Source organism: Heteronotia binoei, chromosome 4 (assembly GCF_032191835.1).
Source record: "Heteronotia binoei isolate CCM8104 ecotype False Entrance Well chromosome 4, APGP_CSIRO_Hbin_v1, whole genome shotgun sequence".
NCBI classification, from domain to species: domain Eukaryota; kingdom Metazoa; phylum Chordata; class Lepidosauria; order Squamata; family Gekkonidae; genus Heteronotia; species Heteronotia binoei.
In genome coordinates, this window is record NC_083226.1 from 39,738,106 (window position 1) to 39,759,767 (window position 21,662).

Below are 21,662 nucleotides of genomic sequence, written 5' to 3' on the forward strand. Positions count from 1 at the left end.
TAAGTTCAGTAGACTTACCTCTGAGGAAGCACACACATGGTTAGGTTGAGAGTGAAGTTTTATATAAAAATGCCTGTTGCACGCACAACTGCACTGAAAGAGTGGAAAAATCTATAATCGTTCTGACAGCATGAAAGAACAGTTAAAATATCTAATGGGGTTTTGAGAAAATGGCAGTTTGAGTGAGCCCATTAAATAAAGCAATTGTTTTGAGTGGAAATACAGGCCTTTCCCCCATTTTTTTGTCTTGTTTCCATGGAAACAAATAATGGATTTAAAAAAAACAAAAAAAAATGTGTAACTTTCTAAAGAAAGTGAGGGAAGGGCTTTTAAAAATTAACGGCAAGTATAGTGGACTGAATTCATAACTTGTTTTCTATCTGTGTAGACTCTTTTGCTAGAAGAAGTCCAGCAAATGGGGTTGCCAGCTTCCACATGGGGACTGGAGATCTCCTGCTTTTACAACTGATCTCTAGCTGGCAGAGATCAGCTCCCCTAGGGAAAATGGCTGTTTTGAAAAGCAGACTATATGGCACTGTACCATGTTGAGGCCCTCCCTCCCCAAACCCTGCCCTCTCTTGGATCCACCCCCAAAGTCTCCAGGTATTTTCCAACACAGAATTGGCAACCCCACCACACACACACTACATACTCCCCACCGCCATTATGTCCTGGGGTTTTCTGCTCCCAAAGTAGCATTTAAGGGAGCTCACAGGGGTGTTACAGGAGACAGGAAATAGCAAGGTTTGTCCTGTCAGCAGAGCACTGCTAATGGAATTTTTGACCCAGTTTTGTGTGAGTGGGTACATATATAATATTTCAAGGTTCAAATTTGAACTACTGACAGAGATGTTCTTTTAGAAAGAAATGTAAAATTAGGGGCCATTTTTAGGATCATCTGGAGATTTTGAAGAAATCGCCTGTGTGCAGAAACAGTGACACCCATTTCTATAAATTTGTAATTTTATAGGTACTAAATGTTAATTATTATTGCTTAGTACTTTGCACAACTGGCATTACTTTTCAAACTTTGTGTCTCATAGAAAAAGCTCAAATTAGCAAGAAAGCAAACAAAAAAGTGGGCATGTGTTTATAAGTATATAATAATTCATACGTTTCTGAATAAATCATAAATGCTAGTAATTGGAAATGAAAGCAGAAATCCTTTATTTGGGTAGAAAATATGCACATTTGAATTTCATCTCAAATTTCCAAACCTCCTCCCTTGCTTTTTCTCTGTACCATAAATAGAACATGATACCCAAAACAAGGAAATGCATATTTAGCTGAATGCGACAGCCGTGTTTAGCTAGCGCAGGGGTGGGGAACAGAAGTTTTTTGCCTACAATCCCCATCAGCCCCAGCCATTGGCCATGCTGGCTGAGGGTGATGGGAGTTGTAGGCAAAAAACATCTGGAGAGCCACTGTTCCCCACCCCTGAGCTACTGTTAAATTCCATTGTTTTCAGTGAGAAAAATTTAAGATTCACTTAATTTCATCATTTGAAATAACTGGGACTCAACTTTGGGTTTATTACATAACTTAAATTATCATTAAAGCATTTTAGGTGTATATGTTGGACACTGCACTCTCAAGATGTAGATATGAACTACTAACAGGGAGGTGCTTTCAGAAAGATACATAATTTTAAGACCACCACATGATTTTAAAAAACATCCCATGTGCTCAGTATGCATAAGTATAGACTTCATTTTTTTGAAATTTTATAGGTGGCAAATTTTAAGTATTAAGTACATTGCACAAATGGCATTGCTTATTTTTATTTATTTTTTATTTATTTATTTATTTAAGATTTATATCCCGCCCTTCCCACAAGTGGCTCAGGGCGGCTTCCAATAGTAGATCCATCAAAATTACACATATAAAGGGATCCATATTTAAAACAGATAAAACAGATAAAACAGATAAAACCCTAGTTATTAATACACATAAATATTTCAGCTATATATAAAAGGAATCCAGCAAGTTACAGTAAAATTCTCAAGCTAAGTAAAGGCTAGCCGGAAGAGGGTCGTCTTACAGGCCCTGCGGAACTGAACAAGGTCCCGCAGGGCCCTCACCTCTTCCGGCAGCTGATTCCACCATGTAGGGGCCATAACAGAGAAAGCCCTTTCTCTGGTGGACTTCAACCGGGCTTCCTTCGGCCCAGGGATAGTAAGGAGATTTTGTGTTCCCGACCTCAGTACTCTCTGGGGAACGTGCGGGGAAAGACGGTCCTTCAGGTAGACAGGTCCCAAGCCATATAGGGCTTTAAAGGTAATAACCAGCACCTTGTACCGGACTCGGTATATTACTGGAAGCCAGTGCAGGGTCCGAAGACCCGGCTGAATGTGTTCCCGCTTTGGGAGACCTAATAACAGCCGGGCCGCGGCATTCTGCACCAGCTGCAATTTCCGAGTTCGGGACAGGGGCAGCCCCATGTAGAGGGCATTACAGTAGTCTAACCTCGAGGTGACCGTAGCGTGGATCACTGTTGCTAGGTCGTCGCGCTCCAAAAAGGGGGCCAACTGCCTTGCCCGCCTAAGATGAAAAAACGCGGACTTGGCAGCGGCTGCTATCTGAGCCTCCATCTTTAGGGAAGGCTCCAACAGCACCCCCAAGCTCCTGACCCTGTCCGCCGCTATCAGTGGCGCACCGTCAAAGGCTGGTAGGGGGATTCCCCCTTCCGGACCACGGCGACCCAAGCAAAGGACCTCTGTCTTCGCAGGATTAAGCTTCAGCCCGCTCAGTCTGAGCCATTCAGCCACGGCATATAGTGCCCGGTCTAGATTTTCCGGGACGCAGGTCGGCTGGCCATCCATCAATAGATAGAGCTGGGTGTCATCAGCATACTGATGACACCCTAGCCCGTACCTTCGGGCAATCTGGGCAAGAGGTCGCATATAGATGTTAAATAACATCGGGGAGAGAACCGCCCCTTGAGGCACACCGCAGTCAAGTGTGCACCTCCGGGACAGCTCCCCCCCAACTGCGACCCTTTGTCCCCGACCTTCAAGGAAAGAGGAAAGCCACTGTAAAGCCAACCCCTGAATCCCTGCGTCGGCGAGGCGACCCTTCAGTAGCCGGTGGTCGACCGTGTCGAACGCCGCCGACAGGTCCAACAGCATCAGCACCGCCGAGCCGCCCCGATCCAGATGCCGTTGAAGGTCATCCATTAGGGCGACCAGCACCGTCTCCGTCCCATGTCCCGGGCGAAAGCCGGACTGAAATGGGTCAAGGTTATCAAACTATGCATCTCATATAGAAAGTCTCCAATTAGCAAAAAAGGAAAAAAAGATGATTAGGTCACTGTATGCAACTGGACTAATTGTATGATGTACATAGCAACTTTAAAATAATTTAAACAAGTTTTCCCTTATGATTCTCCTTAACTGACTGATTAGTTTACATGGGGAATGCAGCATACCCTCCACAGGTCCCTATATAACAAGCACAATCTCAATTTTCTAATACCTGTCTCATAAATGAGTTCATGTATTTCATCTGTATTTTTTTTAAAAAAATAATTTTATAAGTTACACCATTATTCAGGTTTCATCTTTCTTGCCTGTGTTACTCATAGGTGAAATCTCTGAATATAGGGCAGTGCTTAAGCAGTGATGTAGATGAACACTGTGGTAGGGTACCATGTAGCACACAACTGTGTTTTATATGCTGCAGGTTGGTGACTTTCATTTTGAACTGATGATATTACAGGTTGTGTTTCCCCCCAATATCTTTTAACCAAACAGACCTTCTGCTTTTAAGGACAGCATCTTACAGAGTAAATTGATAAGTATACATGAGGCACAATACCTCTGGCATAGTGAAATGGTTAAAGGAGACCAGCTCAGCCCCTGAATCTTTACACAAAGCTGCAAAAGTGCCTGTTTTTTCCCATGAAACATTGCAGGGTGCATAGTAAAACAGTGTCAGAAGCTGTCAGGTAAGTAGAAATAAAGAATGACAGGATCTTGCCTCATGACTGCAGAGTATTCTTCATTCAGAAACTATATTCCTGCCAAAATCTAGAAAGAAGAGCAGAAAACATTAAGGCATATCTACCTATTTCGCACAAGCTGCCCCAGGGCGTCGAGTTGTTCCTCTTCTCTTCAAGTTTCTTCCACAGCAGGAAGAATCCTCTGAAAACCAGTTTCTGCCTGCCATGGAAGGAACTTGAAAAGAGGCGGAGCAACTCACTACCCTGGAGCAGCTTGTGCGAAATCCAGCAGAAGCACAGCAGGAAAAAGAGCAACAAGACCGGAAGAAGGCGAGTGAAGAATTGGTCCCATACTCACATGACAGGAGACAACACCAACTTTCAGATGTCAGACCAGGAAGTGGGCCATGTTTAACAGGAAATGTAGTTAGTACTAGAGGCTGATTATTCATAAACTGAAGAAAATATCCCTCAGCATACGGAAAGACTGCTAGAAAAGGAGGAAGAAAATTTTATAGTAGGCCATGTTTAATTGGAAATGTAGCTAGCTAGTACTAGAGGCTGATTGTTCATAAACTGAAGAAAATATCCCTCAGCATATGGAAGGACTGCTGGTCAGCCCCCTACTTGTGTTTGATTAGGACAACTTTAAAGGAAAAGCGTACACACTCTTTTTCATATTCAGCCATTGTTTAACTTCAGGGAAAAGGTTCTGCCATTTATAACTGAAAGGTATTTCATCATATAAACAAAACAGTGCTAACCCACATGAGTTTCTCTACAACTCAGGTGGCTTTTCAGAAATTTTCATTTTCCCTTCACCCATTTTCCTGATCAGGCTCAGAAAGGCCCTTTTCAGCAATCAAAAAGGAAAGGAAAGATTCTGCTGGTGTGATTGGAACAGGCCTACAAGAAACAGAAGGAGGATTGCGAACTAGAGTGGTATATAGTGGCTAGTGTTTTAGGCCACACCTGTGGTGAGATAGGCTCAAGTCTCCTCTCAGCCCTGAAGCTTACCAGGGGACCAAGCCTAAGCAAGTCTACTCAGAAATAGGTCCCATTTTGTTCAGTGGAGTTTATTCTCTTTAAAATGATTTTAAAACTGCAGCATGGTGACTATGGACCAGTCACTCTCCACTTAACCTACTTCAAAAGGTTATTGTGAGAAATAAAATGGAGCAGGGAGCAGCCATGTATGTAGTTTTAAGATTCTTGCCGTGCTGAATTGGGCAGTGTGGTAGTAGTTTCTTCTGAGGCCAACACAGAGCTTTAGTGTACAAATATATGCTTGAGTCAGCTGGGTTACTGCCTCCCCCAGGGGTGGGTTGCTGTGCAAATGATATTTTCAGTTTCATCTCTCTCTCAGCCTTGTGTGTGTGCGCATGTGTGCACATGCACACACCAGAACAGAAACACCACAAGAACAGAAACAAGCTCATCCAACACCCTTTCAAACAATACAAGTACTTGCAGGGGTATTTGTGTAGCTGGAACTCCTTTGTATATTAGGCACGCACCTCTAATGTATCCAGTTCTCCAAGAGTAGGCCCTGTAAGAAGAGCCCTGTAAACTGTTGGAGGTGTCAGAGGTGTGTAGCCTAATATGCAAAGGAGTTTCTGCTACAAAAAAGCCCTGAATTTGTATGATTCTCTATTGGGCAAAGGGGATGATTTACAGTGTAGATCTACACAGAGTTCCAGCCTTAAGCCCATTGACTTTAGGATTGTATTGCACAGTCAAGGGGGGGAAGAGTCAGGAAAAGGATTAAACTTCCCAATGCCACAGTCCCAATCCATTCCCCAAACACAGGGCATTTCATTCTGAATTCCCTGCTGAATCATCTAGTTTTATGTGCTGGGTTCAGGGAAATCCTTAAGGAATACGATAGCTATACAGTTCCCAGGTACTCTGAAGAGCTAGAATAGTTTTTAGCACCACTGTGAGAGGAGGACTGTAAGGAGTATTATGCTTCCCACCTTTCCTTGTGGTTCTGAACAAAAGCCATGAATTTTGAGGTTTTGGAATAGGGATTCAAAATTCATAATCAGTCACCACTTAAAAGAACAGACTTTGACTTTTACCAAGTGCCTGTTTGTTTATATTCAACACTGTCTGGTCTACTGAGCAAAAGATGTCATCTAGTTTTGTCCAACATAAACAGTAGCATACCCTTTGGATAGCTAGATGAAATAAATATGTGTGTTGATATTATGTGCCAGATTGTTGGAGAACACTGAAAATGGCCTTACCATTGGGAAAGCATTCCAATCTTGGCCTTTCCCAATGGTAAGTGTTGCTGTCATGCAGATGGTATCCACATCCCTGGCCCAGAGTTTGTGCATCTCAGACCACAAAGTATGGAAGTCCTCCTGATTACTGAAGCCAGAATGCAAATAACATGTTTTTCTAGCTTTCATCTAGGGGCAGTCTCAGACTATGAGCAACAGAGGCAACATCTTGGGTCCCATGATGGGGAGGGGGTGATCATCCATGGGCCAGCCTCCCTGATGGAGGAGGGAAAGAAGAAAAAGAGCAGGCTGCTACTAACACCCATCCTGTCCAGGGCTTGGGCTATCCTCTCATCACAGCAGCCACTCACTCTGTCCCGGTTGGAGACTTGAGCAGCCAGCTCAACAGCAACCTCTTGTGCCTGTCCATCAGGGACTTGGGCAGCCAGTTTCCAGTGATGGCTCCCACCAACCTCACACATAGCAAAGACTGTCCCTTGCTTGGCCCAAGTGGGGGAGCCCCAGTGGGTGGTAGCTGTGATTCCAGAACCTCATCCTGCACTTTTGCTGAGGGCCCCAGAAAGACTGCCTCTGCTTTTAGAGGCTAAAACAATGTTCAAAGCAAGGCTAACGGTAACACTTAGCAGTGTTAGGATTTGGGGGTAGCCATTTATCACTGGTTGTTATTTTTTAATTAACTTTTACTCTCTCCACCCAGATAACCGAACAAAATAGGAAGAATTATGTTTACAGCCTTGAAATACCATGCAGTAGACTATTTATATGAGGTAATATTTCAGTGTGAAAAGCATAGTTGCACATAAAAATTCAGACTTCTTTTCTAACAGGGCATTGTTTAATACACATGCATGTGTAATTGTGTGTAATTTTGTGCTTAATTTTGTTTAGGATTGCACTGTAAAATTATAGGAAGTGAATCACTTTGTTTCAATGACTTTATTTCATTATTCTGAAATGGAGCAAAGTTCTAATTTTCTTTCATATTGTAGTTTAAAGATTGCTAACATTTTAATATAAAATTATGGCACAGCCTTTCTAAAGCTGAAAATAGCTATGTCTTGGTGGCTTGTTGGGCTTCTGATACTGTTTTTAACAACTTCATTCTGCATTTCAGTGAGCTGTATATGCCAACTTTTGGGTTGGGAAATTTGGAGATTTGGGTGTGGGACTGGGGGAGGCTGGGCTTTGGAGAGAGGAGTTCAGTTTCCAAGGGGAAAATGGCTGCTTTGAAGGATGAACTCTATGCATAATACCCCACTGAGGTTCTGCCCTTCCTAGAACCATCCCTCTCCAGGTTCTGCTCCCAAAATCTCCGGATGTTTCCCAACCAAACTTGAGTATGACATTATAGAATGCATGCTCCAAAGCAACCATTTTCTCCAGAGGAACTGAACTGAGATCAGTTGCCATTTCAGGAGATCCCCAGGCCCCATCTGGAAGCTGGCAACCTTATGTAGTATCCTGAATGACAAGGAAATACATGCAGATCAATATATATGCATATCTGTGGAAATGGGGGTTGAATGTGAATTTCTGCTATGCCAACCTTAACATATGCTGACACAATGGGTTGGATACAAAGATAGAATAGTGCTTTCCATTGGTGAAGGAAGGGATAGCAATTTTCACCAATTTTCTCCTACTGCAGACCCTCATTGCCCCCCTCCTTCTGGTTTGTCTGAAGGTCCACTGATTCCCTAGGGATGCGGTCACACGTACCATTAGTGACGACACAGCTCCATCTGGCTGACGGATTAAATGTGTTTGTTCAGACATCCACATCTGGCAATCGAGCATCATCCGGCGTCACCCAGGCTTGCTACGCATGAATGGCGCATTAATTTGACAGCACATAAAGTCCGGCCCTTTTTCAAGACAGCGGCACAGGATCGGCTTTTTGTTGTTTGGACAGCTCATGCGCAATACTGCCTCTCACCTTTTTTTTCAAAGAAAGCCCCAGCAGACATGCGCATTGCCAGATCATCTGGGAATCTGAGGTGACGCTTCTGCTTCTCCAATCAACACAGGATCGGAAGGGGGGGAATCGTTATCCCACTATTCAGAACAGGAAAAAATTCTTTTTTTTCAATGTGGAGGATTTCAAGATATCATTGTCACTGCCAATTTCTAGGAAAATAATTCCTGGCAGTTCTGTGGTTTGGATTGGCAACGTTAATTCTGGAAACTTTCGCTCTTTCCCCCTGCCTCTGAAGAAAGTTTTGATTTCCCAGCTCCAAACAGTTGGGTGCATGTTCAATGGACCCACTCCCCTCCCAGAAATCACCACCTGATTACGCATGCTCCAAGAAAGGAGCGTGATAGTATTGGATATCTGATCGTGCACAACAGAATGAATCGCATTCTTGGATGCTCGTCTGAACTGCCCTGCATCGAATCAATATTCAGCAGTTCAGATTTGAGTGCTATACACCCGCTTTTAATGGTACGTGTGACTGCACCCTAGGAGAAGAATTCCGGTAGGCTCAAAGGTCTGCAGGGCGAAGGAGAGGTGGAAATTTTTCTCTATTAGCTTCACTGTATATGACATGTTTTCAATCTAACCCAGTATTAATAGTGTTCCCTGGAAAAAGGGAATAGGAAGAACAGTGCTTGCTGACCAGGACTGGCTAGGCTAGTGCGGAACTGTATTTGGGACACAGTGAATTACTTCGTATGAACAAAGTTGGGATATGGTACTCAGAATCATATGGTACTTGTTTTTCTTGCGCAGAAAATGGCTAGACAGAGTTTTTCCTTTGAATCCCTATCCATAAACATCCCTTCCTGTTTATACCAGAATAAAAATTATTATCATGATGGCAGGCTTGCTGATGATAAATATAGGAGACCCTGGACAAGAGGTAGGTCAATGTTTACTTTTCACCATTCCATTTATATTTTTAAAATTTTAAACAATGAGTGTGGGGTGAAAAAGGAGGGCTTTGAGGATTTGGCAGAATGACAAATGTCTGTGACCAGTCTTGCAAAAGAAATAGATTAGCAGAGTCCTCTAGACAGTTTACAATAATTCATAACAAACGTGTAATCAAAATACTTGTTCATTATTTATACAATGGCTAATCTTATATCTCTATTCATAAAATGTATTGCATTATGTTAGTAGCAGCAGAGCCTATAATATTAAAATGGTGCAAAATATTGTTCTCAAATGTTCTGACTATTCAGGAATTTACAGATTATGGTCTGACTTCGGTGAGTGAAGGGAAGGGATTAATAACTCACATACTATAAGGCCCTATATGACATTTAAAGCCCTCTACAGCCGGGGTGGCCAAATTTGCTTAACATAAGAGCCACATAAATGAAGGTGGAAAGAAAGCAATTTTAAGTTTTCATGCATTTTCAAGCCACCAGCTGGCTGGGAGAAGTGATTTAAAGAGAGAAATGCCTTCACCAAGCTGGTCAACAGGACAATGGAGGCTTTGAGAGCCACACAATACGTGTGAAAGAGCCACATGTGGCTCCTGAGCTGCAGTTTGACCACCCTTGCTCTAATTAGGAAGGGTTCTGTGTAGAACCTATGGACAAAAAACTGAGGCTGATTGAGGGTCTCAAGAAACTGTACTGTTCTTAATGTCAACAGGGGCTATATGGTCTGGGAGGGAGAATATCAGCTGTGCTAGGAGACTGACTGCAACCTTTGAGCTTTTATTGTAACATACTGTGGTACGACCACAGTGGTAGTCTGGCTATTGAAGTCTTTTGTAATTATTGGTTATTGACTTCACAAAGAAATGGACAAAATCAAAGGATCACTGGCTGCCCAGGGTGAAGCTACTTCTTCTGCCTCTCTTTTCCAGCCCACCTTCCTGCTTGCCCCTCTCTAGGTTCTGAACATTCAGCCAATAGTATTCCTTCAAGAGCAGGGTAGCTCCTAAGGCACAAAGGGTCAAACCCTGAGTGTAAGCCTATGTTGACTCTTGAAGCTGGTCCTCTGGAGATTCATGTGATTATCCTTGACAGTTTCTGCAATCCTTCATGAAGATTTTCTTTCCTTGTGATGCCAAGTGCTTTTTCTCTGAACTGTTTTTCTCTTTTTTTTCTCTGTTGTAGTTTCAGTTGATTCCACCCAAGTCTTGATGAATTTTTCTGTGCTTGATCATTGGAAAAAATGTCTCTCTGTAGAAGATTTCTTGGAGAAGTAAGCCCCCGCAATTTATGATTTCCTATTGTTATTATCAAAGATATGTAGAAGCTTAGTGAGGGGGAATGCCCATGAATGTTTCATTAAGCACTAAAAATATTTGGGGAAGGAGAATATGAAACATCTGCTTTCATGTTAAGGGAAAAAAATAATTCCCCAGAACTATCTTTTCACATAATAAATACAAAATTGGTAACTACACTTCTGTCCAGCAAGACCATTCTGTTTGAGAGGACTGCATAGAGTATGTTTTGGCAGTTGTTACTGCCACTCACTGGTTATTTTTTTTTATTTATATCCTGCCTTTCTTCCCAGTGGGCCCAAGATCTGCTTACGTTGCTCTCTTATTCTCCATTTTATCTTCTCAACAACCCTATGAGGTAGGTTAAACATGACTGGCCCAAGGTGAGGATTCAAACAGGGCCAGCCCTGCCACTAGGCAATTGCCTAGAGCACTGGCCTTCTGGAGGCACTGAATTGGGCACCCCAATGTGACTCGGTGACATTATCATTGCGAGGTGGGGGGGTTGCCAGAAGTTAGCCTTGCTTAGGGTGCCAGATAGTCTAGGGCTTAGTCTGATGCTGTAACCACTACCTCACGCTGAACAAGCAACATGTTTTTCTCCATTATGTCTATGTAAATTTATAAGATCTTCCTGTGTTTTTCATGCAGCTATGCTATGCTACATCAATTCCCTGCCTCTTTATTAAACTTTTTTATTTCTCTTAATTTTTTTAATCTAGCCTTTCCCCATTATTTAGCCCTTTACTATACCTTTCCACTCACTTAAAAGAAAAGGGTAACAAAAAAAAGAGTTTTGCCATCCCCCTGTCATGGAGTTTTGGGAATTCCCTCCCTCTCCATGACGCTCTGGGAATTCCCAAAACTCCATGATAAATACCATAAAGATTTGGTCACTTCCTAGAGCTTTGCATGGAGGGCAGGGAGAACTTCTGGGTCTTCACCTGGAAGTGATGTCAAAAATCAGCAGTGTTTTTCTTCCCTTTCCTGGTCAATGAAGTGAGAGTAAGTAATGGAAAGCAAGATCATGAGCTTAGTTTGATTATTTAGGTTGGTTTTTATTGATTTTTCAGTAATTTAAAAATTAAAATACTGATATTTCAGTATTTTTATTGTTAATTTTTAAATTTCAATGCTGAATATTTTATTGTTGTGGTGCATGCTAATTGAGCCACCAGGGTTAAGGCAGAATACAAATATTTTAGATAAATAACATTAATAATATTTACCCTGCATATGTAACTAATCACTCTACTGTATATTTCTGCCATTCTTGTACAAGGCAAGAAAACCAAAAGCAATGTACACTCTATGATATTATATTACTATATCATAAAAATGAAGAATGACAGCATTTTAGTAACTTTAACTGTTGATACCAAAAGTTAAACAAAGAATGGGTAAATATAAATCACAGGATGAACCCACTCATCAAAACATATTAAAATATTTTTGTAAAGAATAAAGAAAAGAGCACTTGTTAGTTTTTTTTAAAAAAACTAATAGGTATTTTAAGATAAAATGCTAGACAGGTGGATTAAGGTCTTGTTTATCATCACTGGAAAATAAAGCCTTTTTATGTCTCTAGGCTGATACAGTTAAGCTTGATATACGAGACACATATTATTTTTAAACATTCACAGAGACTCAGTTAATGCTTTTCATAGGATGACCTTGTTCCTCTTGTCTCTTGCATTTAGTTAATTCTAGAGATTGTATTGACTTTCTGCTGACACTACTGTTATTAAGCCAAGAGTTTACTTAGAGATCCAAGTAAATTAAATTTCAGACACACAGTAATAGAAATGGGCAAAGTCAGTAGAGGAAGGCCACTTAAAAAAGCAGGAGGCATGACCTCCAGATCAGATCCTTAATTTAGAAAGTGCAAATGCAAAACAGCACACAGAGCCACAGCTACTGTGTCCTATTCTGTACCAGAGAGGTTTGCGTGGTTTTGACATTGCTTCTGTTTGGCTATTTTAAATCAGAGTGATGCATTTACATTGCTACTAAAATATCAATTTATTGCATCCTTGACTACAAGCAAGGCACATTCTCCGATAGTGCAAGCCTAAATTATTTACATCAGGTGTTTCACAGTAAATGTTAGAAACATGTTATAAACATTTCTTAGTCCAGCGCCTTTCAAAACTGTGGAGTTCTTAAGAAGATTGTGACAGTTTCCTTGATAATCACTTATGATAGAATTATAGCTTGTTCTTTTCACCTTCAGGCTGCAACCAAAGAGTATTGGGTAGAATTTAGAGTACTTTGTTTGGAACAATAGCTGAGTAGGCCTTGCTGGTTATCTTTATAAGCTAAGAATACACCCTATCCCAAAGTTTTCTGCAATGTTCAATGGCTCTATTACTGATGCTCCTGAATATAGGTCTTTTGTCCGCTTTGACAAAGCTTAGAAGGGCCATGTAGGTCCTGCCGTTATTAAGAAGATGCTGACAAATGACCATAAGCGATAAGCTATTAGAGCAGCAGTAGCACCAATGCACCGCTCTACTGTTACGGCAGCAATCTTCAGGCCATAGCGCTGGGCATGACATGTCATAATGGGCAACCCCTAATGACAGTTTGCTTACATGTACTAAAAGAACATTTCCCCCACTTTTTAGGAAGCCCATTTCAAGCACTGTCTTTCATATTCATAATAAAGATATTGAGGTTGTTCCGAGTTCGAATCCTTGTTCACAGTTTGATTCAGAAGATGCATACTTGCTTATGAAAGATGATGACATGGAAGAATTTATGCAAGATAATCATTTACAATCTGATTATGGCCCAGTAGCACTGAAAGGACCAGAAGACGGTAAACAAGCATTCTATACTTCTTGCCTTTTAAGGGGTTAATGGTGCAGCTTGGTGCATATATGCAAGAAGCATACATGAGGGCTATTTACTTACTGATCTATCACAATCTAATACAGAGTTAAGCATGCCTAAAACTGTTGGATTTGACACCAGCATCTGGTAATGCATTCTCACTAGGGCTGGCTCAAGGACTTTTTCCATCTCAAGCACATTTATGGAAATCATTCCTGTTCCATGATTTTGAAAATCTGAATCCTAAGTACCTTAAGCAGACAATCCAGAACTTCCTTGCACTCCAAGAATTAGCATTATCAGGGTTTTTTTGTAGCAAGAACTCCTTTGCATATTAGGCTACACTCCCCTGATGTAGCCAATCCTCCAAGAACTTATAGTAGGCCTGTAAGAAGAGCCTTCCTTGGTTCCTTGTCATTATCAGGAATATGGATATTTAAAACTTCTACTACTTATTTATTAATAGTTTCTTAATTAACTAGTCAAATTAATTAGAAGGCAAATTAATTTTCTTCTCTTGTTTGGACTCTGAAACTTAGCACTGCCACCCTGAACTAGGGTTGCCAACCTCCAATGGTGGTTGGAGAGTTCCTGGGATTACAACTAATCTCCAGGTTGACACAGACCAGTTCAGCTGAAGAAAATGGCCTATTTGGAAGGTGGGCTGTATGGTATTATACCCCAGGGAAGTCCCTCCTCTCCTCGAACCCTGCACTCCTTGGGCTCTACATCCAGAATCTCCAGGTATTTTCCAACCCTAAAGCAGGAACCTGAAGTGGAGTTATGCCCTTGGTTACAATGGATTTGGAAGGGGTATAACTTCACATTGAAAAGCCCTGTAAGTAACTTCAATAGCTGCATTGTAGGAGAGGATATGTGTATAGAACTTATATACAAAATAGCCTGTCATAAATACAACCATGGCTTCTTCTTTTTTTTTTTTAGCAAGAACACACAATTTCAGCTGGCTTGGCATCGAGGTTATGGCCTAATATGCAAATGAGTTCTTGCTGGGCTATTTCTACAAAAAAGCCCTGTATGAAACAGTGATGATGTCAGGGGTGTGGCCTAATATGCAAATGAGTTCTTGCTGGGCCTTTTCTACAAAAAAGACTCGAATACAATATATGCTTCTGTAATACTTTTAATATCTACGAAGTTATTGCTTCATATCATATAATGTAATTTGATTTTCCATTTCTTAAAAGATTTATATATCGAAGAGGAACTTGTCTTTATTGACAATTTGGCACAATATGCTAAGCGGCTTCCTAGCCTGCATGCACTTTTGAACCGACTAAGTATTTTCCGAGTGCAGGATCCTCTATTAAATTCTAAAGGAGAAAATATTACAGAAGAAGACATCTTCAGGTACTCTGAAAGAAAACGGTGCATAACGTATGACATATTGTTTATAGCTCACTGTGAAATCCTAAACAGAGTAACCCTCCTGAGGCTCTCATTACATGAGATGTGTAACAAGAGGATGGTTGTGTGGCTGGAGACTGGCCTTAAAAATTGCTTGGGGGCCTGATTCCACTGCAGAGTGTGGCACAGTAGGAGGCGGGGTTTCAGCTTTCTCTCCTTCCATCCTATGCCATTTTTGCAAGCAAAAAAATACCTGGGGGAAGGTCCTTTTTGTCCTGCTGTCAGGATCCACATGTCTGCTTACATGTCATGGGCAGACACGTGGACTCCAGTCACATGTGTACTGTGAGCCAGGTTGGGGTTCAGAAGAGTTTGCTTAGGATTCCACTAATTCCAAATTAAAACCATTTTATAACCATTTGAGCATATAATTCCAAATTATTACCATTTGAACATTAATAATAATTGATTAAATGTAAAGGACACGGCCTTGTCAAATGTGAGTGTGCATGTCACACTAATGTAAATGTGGGCATACTTATCTGCAAAAAAATAATGGGACAGATTAGTACATTCGTTTGGCAGAAGCATGTCCAGTGTGGCTTCAAGAATTTGTGCTGTAATCCTAACTGAATTTGTTGGTGTTATGGACCCTGGCCAGGGGCTCCATAGGTTCCCAGAAGTCCCCAAAGAACTGACACAAGAAATCCAAGTTTATTTATGACTTGAGGAGATCTTTAATAACCTTATAAGAAATATCAAAGCAGATTCAGGCTAAGTTTCAATCAGCTGGCCTTGAGAGTTGGGATGCACATACATGCATGGCAAAGCTGAGCCAGAGCATAACTAGAACAAGGGCATAACTAGAACAAGGCGTCTTATACCCTAAATGCTGGCTGAGAGCCCAAAGAATGATGAATCAAGCTATCCCAAAGGCTTGAAGGAGCCAGGCTGTCTAGCACCTGACTTTCAGTGAGGGGAAGAAACAACCCAGGCCTTAAAGATAAGCACTACTGACCAGCATGCGAGTTGGAAGGCTCCCTGTCCTCTTTCAGGACTCAGGGAAAGTAAGCTAGGGTTGCCAATCCCCAGGTGGGGGCAGGGGATCCTCCCTCCGCTTCAGGGTCGTCAGAAAGTCGGGAGAGGAGAGGGAAATGTCTGCTGGGAACTCTATTATTCCCTATGGAGATTTATTCCCATAGAAAATCATGGAGAATTGATCTGCGGGTATCTGGGGCTCTGGGGGGTGCTGTTTTTTGGGGTAGAAGCACCAAATTTTCAGTATAGCATCTAGTGCCTCTCCCCAAAATACCCCCCAAGTTTCAAAAAAATTGGACCAGGGGGTCCAATTCTATGAGCCCCAAAAGAAGGTGTCTCTATCCTTCATTATTTCCTATGGAAGGAAGGAATTGAAAAGGTGTGCCCTCCGTTTAAATGTGATGGCCGGAACTCCCTTTGGAGTTCAATTATGCTTGTCACAGCCTTGATCTTGGCTCCACCCCTAATGTCTCCTGGCTCCACCCCCAAAGTCCCCAGATATTTCTTGAATTGGACTAAAGTAAGCACCGGCATGAAACAAAGATGGAGTCACCTAGGCCAGTACATTTGGCTAAATGTCACTTGACTCAAGCAAATTCAAAAATTATATCTTTAATTAGCTTTCAAAGTGTTGGTTTTTGACACTGAACAAATTAATAGAATGAAATGCAAAAAAAAATGTTGTAAAGCAAATATGAATTTTCAGCACATTAAAAGACTAATTCCAGGCTGAATTTTATTCATAACTTTGTGCACTGGAACATGAAATCAATTTTCTTCTCATCTAGTGAGAATTTAAGTGAGGCCAGTTTAAGAAGTCAACTGTCTACATTTCTTCAAATATATACCGGGATTTGTTTAATATATTCAGATGATTTCCCACATTATCAGAAAAAAAGCACTCTTCAATAAAATTATATTAATATGTTAGGTGTATATCTACATTCCTTTCAGCAAGAGGGTACCTCTGTTTACTTGAGATTAAAATCAGTAAGAAAAGACCCTTTTTATCAAATTCAATTGTATCTTTTTTTGATCACCCTTGCTGCTCTCTTCAAGAGCTACCTCCAAAGTACTTTCAATATTTAATGTTGATTAGCATTATACAAAAATTATTTGTATTGTTCACTGTGATCATGTAAGATATTTAAAGTGAACAACCATGAAGATACTCTTTGGAATTTTGGAAGTAAATAGTTGTGGGGAAATTAGCTTTTGTTCTTTTCCATTCATTCAGTTCGATCCAGTATAAACTGACACATTCCACTAATTTACCTTTCCTATTTCAGACCCTCCCCATTATGTCATTCCTCAGAGTCCCATATCCTTCAGGAACAAAATTTTGTGGAAACAGTGGGCTGCAGTGTGGGAAAAGGAGACAGGGAAGTTCCTTTCTGCCACTGGAAAACTTAAAGGGAAACTAGATGTGATAGTGTCCCTGAGACCACTATGGAGACGCCTCCACCATTTTAGGGATGAAATTCCCTCTGTTTACAAACAGCACAAGGGCCTCATCATGATCAGGACCACAATGGGGGACGGAATGGGGATCTATTCCCCTCCCCCCTTCTGGCCACATGCTGCTTTCAAGAGTTCAAACACTGGGAGGTAGGGCTCTTCAAAATGGCATGGAGAAGAGATGGTAGCCCCTCTCAACATGCCGGTCATCATCAGGATTGGGCCCCTGTAGCATTTGTAAACACAGGGAACTGCATCCATAAAATGATAGTGGTATCCCCCATAATGAACTCAGGGATGCTGTCATATATCTAGTTTGGCTCAGTCTGAATCCATCACAATGCCCCCATTTTTACTTATGGTTTATGAAATTTACTTACAGATTTCCCCTGAAGAGTTTTTTTGTGCCCTACTGATTATGGTGTATGAATTATAACATTGGAACAAATCCAGTTTAATTGTATTCATTTGGTTTTGGCTACAGATAATTTACCAGTAGGGTTGCCAGCTCTGGATTGGAAAATACCAGGTGATTTTGGGGGCACAGCCTGGGAAGAGAAGGATTTGGGGAGAGGAGGGACCTCAGCAGGGTAGAATGCCATAGAGCCCACCCTCAAAAGCAGCCATTTTCTCTAGGGGAACTGATCTTGGTCACCTGGAGATCAACTATAATAGCAGAAGATCTTCAGGTGCCACCTGGAGGTTGGCAACCCTACCAGCTTTTATAAAACTGCCAAAAAATGACTTTTTTCTGATTTATTGTATTCTTAACTGGTTTTCCAAGGAAAAGAACAGAATATTTGTGATTGTTAAATCTCTCTGATGCTCATGAAACAGTAAAATGAGGGGATATCAGCCCAATATGTAGTTTAGTTTGTTCTTTGTTTTTCTTTCTGTTTTTCCATTTAAATTGTATTTTGCTTGTCTGAAATGTTTGGATAATATAAGCAGTATATTGTTTTGTTTTGTTGTAACCCATTTTGGGTGCCCTTCAAAAAGTGGGATTAAAATGCCTTATATAAACTAATTTATGCTGCTTTGATTTGTTTTTTTTAAAAAAGCAAGTGTTTTTCTTTTGAAATGAAAATGACATCTCAAGCAAAGGGGAAAGAGCCATATGAAGATATTTGCAGAGTGGCTCTAAGTGATGAAGAGGTAAATGTGAATGACTTCCTTGAAAGCTGCCAAATATACTTTTCGACTAGTTATGCAGTCATGTTAAAAATTTCTGCCCAACTATCAAAGATGGATGCCTGTTTTTAAAATCAGTCTTTCTAAAAAATATGTTTAATTTTACATTCATAAATTGTTTTATAGAAAACAGTGAGTCCATAGATTCTAAAACCTAAGGACATACTTGGGTTGTTTTTTGCTGGGTTTAGGCCCCGGCTTGCATGTAGAAATCTTTTTTAAAATCTGTGCAAATTCATCATCCTCTTTTCACTGAAACTGCAGTTATCTGATAGATTATTGTAAGGTCTGCAAGAATACATATTTGACATGTATCTGTACAGTCAGGGCTTTTTTTGAGTAGGAAAGCACAAGAATGCAGTTCCAGCTGGCTTGGCATCAGGGGGTGTGGCCTAATATGCAAATGAATTCCTGCTGTTTTTTTCTACGAAAAAGCCCTGTGCAAACAATTGTGGTGTTGGAGTGTGGCCTAATATACAAATGAGTTCCTACTGGGCTCTTCCTCCCAAAAAAGCCCTATGTACAGCCATTGCCTTATCTATGGATAGTTCTTGATGTGGGTAATCCAGTATGAGTATGGAGCTCACATACATAAGGGCAACTAAAATGATTAAGAGGGTGAAATACTTTCCTTATGAAGAAAGATTAAAGAGAGTAGGACTCTTTAGCTTGGAGAAGTGAAGACTGAGGGGTGACATGATAGAGGTTTACAAAATTTTGCATTGGATAGAAAAGGTAAAAATAGAAGTACTTTTCTCCCTTTCTCACAATACAAGAACTCCTGGGCACTCTATGAAATTAATGAGCAGTAGGTTTAGAACTGATAAAGGAAGTACTTCTTCACCCAATGAGTAATTAACATATGGAATTCACTGCCACAGGAAGTGGTGGCAGCTATAAGCATAGAAAGCTTCAAGAGGGGATTTAGATGAACATGTGGAGTGGAGATCCATCAGTGGCTAGCTGCCACAAGGAATAGATGGAACACTATGTCTGGAGCAGAGATGCTCTGTATTCTTGGTTGTTTGTGGGAGGGGGCAACAGTGGGAGGGCTTCCAGAGTTAGGGTTGCCAAGTCCAATTCAAGAAATATCTGGGGACTTTGGGGGTGGAGCCAGGATACTTTGGGGATGGGGCCAGGAGACGTTGGGGGTGGAATCATGAGCAAGGTTGGAAAAAGTACAATTGAACTCCAAAGGGAGTTCTGGCCATCACATTGAAAAGGACTGCACACCTTTTCAATGCCTTCCCTCTATTAGAAATAATGGATAGGGGCACCTTCTTTGGGGGCTCATAGAATTGGCCCCCCGGGTCCAATCCTTTTGAAACTTGGAGGGTGTTTTGAGGAAAGGCATCAGATGCTATGTTGCAAATTCGGTGCCTATACCTCAAAGAACATCCCCCCCAGAGCCCCAGATACCTGCAGATCAATTCCCCATTATTCCCTATGGGAATCATTCTCTTTAGGGAATAATAGAATGCCCAGTAGACATTTCTTTCCCCCCCACACCCCACTTTCTAAAGTTTTCTAAAGCGGGGGGACGGCCTCCAAACTGGGGAATCCCCTGCCCCCTCCCTCTCTCTCACACACACACACTTACTGGGTCTGATTCCTCCACAACTTTACTTGCTCTGAAAATGGAAGCAAAACAAACGGAGGGTCTGTGCTCTGACAAAACTGCTGTTGACCCTTCCCCATGATGCACTTCCTGTTTCCTGCTGAACTGTAAAGGCACACATTTTAAAAACAGACCTGTTTGCAGGTTTCTAAACCTGCTGGAGCTCTAGAGGTACATGGTGACTGTGGGGACAGGGCTTCCCCTCGCCGGCCACTTGGCTGGGAACAGGGGGAAGCCTGTCAAACCAGGGGATCCTATCCAGAGTCTCTGGCCCCACTGGTGGACCTCCTGATGGCACCTTGTTTTTGGTCACTGTGTGACTCAGAGTGTTGGACTGGATGGACCACTGGTCTGATCCAACATGACTTCACTTATGTTCTTACACAAAAGAAATTCCCAGTTTATTTTCAGAAGGGGAACTGATCCAGGTGTGCATGCCTTTGTACATGCAGATCAGCTCTGCCTTTTGAACACACTGGAGCCTTGCATGTGGAAGAGATTGTTGTTCTACATCTAGGGCTTGAATTCAGCAGGAGCTCACAGGAGTACAGCTCCTGAACCTCCAGCCATGGACTGAATGGGGAGTTCTCTCCCTGCTGCACACAGATCTCAGGAATATGCAAATAAGATATGCTACTGAGCTCCTGAACCATTTTTCCCACAAAATGACCCCTGATACATCTGAGGGCATGTGGATCTCTGCTCTTACAGGGCAATCCTTAACACAGTTATGCCTTCCTAAATTCATTGAACTTAGAACTATGTAAATTTTTTTTAGGATTATACTGCAGATATAAATATAAATATTTCAGTATTTATATAGTGGATACTGCATAACTCTTCTATATGCTTTTGATCTGTACTGTCATGTCTAATTTATTTGCTAAAAATTCTTAGATCTTTCAATATAAAATACTTTAAGCTTTTTTGAAAAATTTGAAAAAGTTATTTTCTTTCTAGGTTCTACTTCCTATTGGTTTACCCCAATCTTACAAAACATCAGACCTCAGACTAGACGCTGAGGTTCCCACATATTTGGTACTGAAATCTTTGTTAGAAGTAACTCCAGAAGTTGTAGCAGATGAAAGTTATAAAATAGGTAAGAATACATTCAGTGAAAGAGTCAGTACAACTAGTTATTCTGTTAATTTATATTGTGTAATTACATTATTGCATTGCTGGTCATTTATTTATGATTAATGCATAACAAACAAAGTATTCAGTATATTCTACGTCAGGGATTTTTTTTTAAATAAGGGCACGTTTTGAGTTTAATGGCAATGTCTTTTTCAGATCTTAAAGTCAACGTTGCATCTGATATGGAAATTTCAAAATATTGCTTCACAGAAGAAGTTTGTGCCAGTCAAAACAGAAGTGTACAGGAATGTAGCAAGCCAGGTAGGACCTGCTACACAGAACAATCTGACACAGCGCTTAAAACAAGATATTTTGGAGAATGTTTAGGAACATAACTTTTCAAAAAAAAAATTAGTTCTGGTCTTCCAGTGCTCTCTATATGGTCTGCTCTCTTTGTGTTGAAGTATCTGTGGACCAAAGTATCTTTGTGGGCATTTCTGTATAATTGATTCTTAGCAATTCCAAGTTTGATGCTTTTGTTATCCTCTCTCTCTCTCTCTCTCTCTCTAATTCCTAGCAAATGACATTTCATTCTATCCTGGGGAGCTGGAGGTCCCACTGACTCCTCCTTGCAGATCAGAGAAAATGCATATGAATTCACTGCATGCAGAGCTACAGTCAGAACCAGTTTCCCCTTTTAG

General features: G+C 41.2%; 1 protein-coding gene across 1 annotated transcript in view; it reads left to right on the forward strand.

The window, feature by feature from the left end:
- SHOC1 (shortage in chiasmata 1) overlaps positions 1 to 21,662 on the forward strand; it is a 106,957-nt gene that overhangs the window by 32,324 nt on the left and 52,971 nt on the right. The window contains exons 2-8 of the mRNA XM_060236532.1: positions 8,921 to 9,050; positions 10,264 to 10,351; positions 13,004 to 13,197; positions 14,420 to 14,582; positions 18,137 to 18,230; positions 20,845 to 20,983; positions 21,178 to 21,282. Coding sequence (XP_060092515.1) covers positions 8,921 to 9,050; positions 10,264 to 10,351; positions 13,004 to 13,197; positions 14,420 to 14,582; positions 18,137 to 18,230; positions 20,845 to 20,983; positions 21,178 to 21,282 — 913 coding nt within the window. The remainder of the gene's footprint in view (positions 1 to 8,920; positions 9,051 to 10,263; positions 10,352 to 13,003; positions 13,198 to 14,419; positions 14,583 to 18,136; positions 18,231 to 20,844; positions 20,984 to 21,177; positions 21,283 to 21,662) is intronic.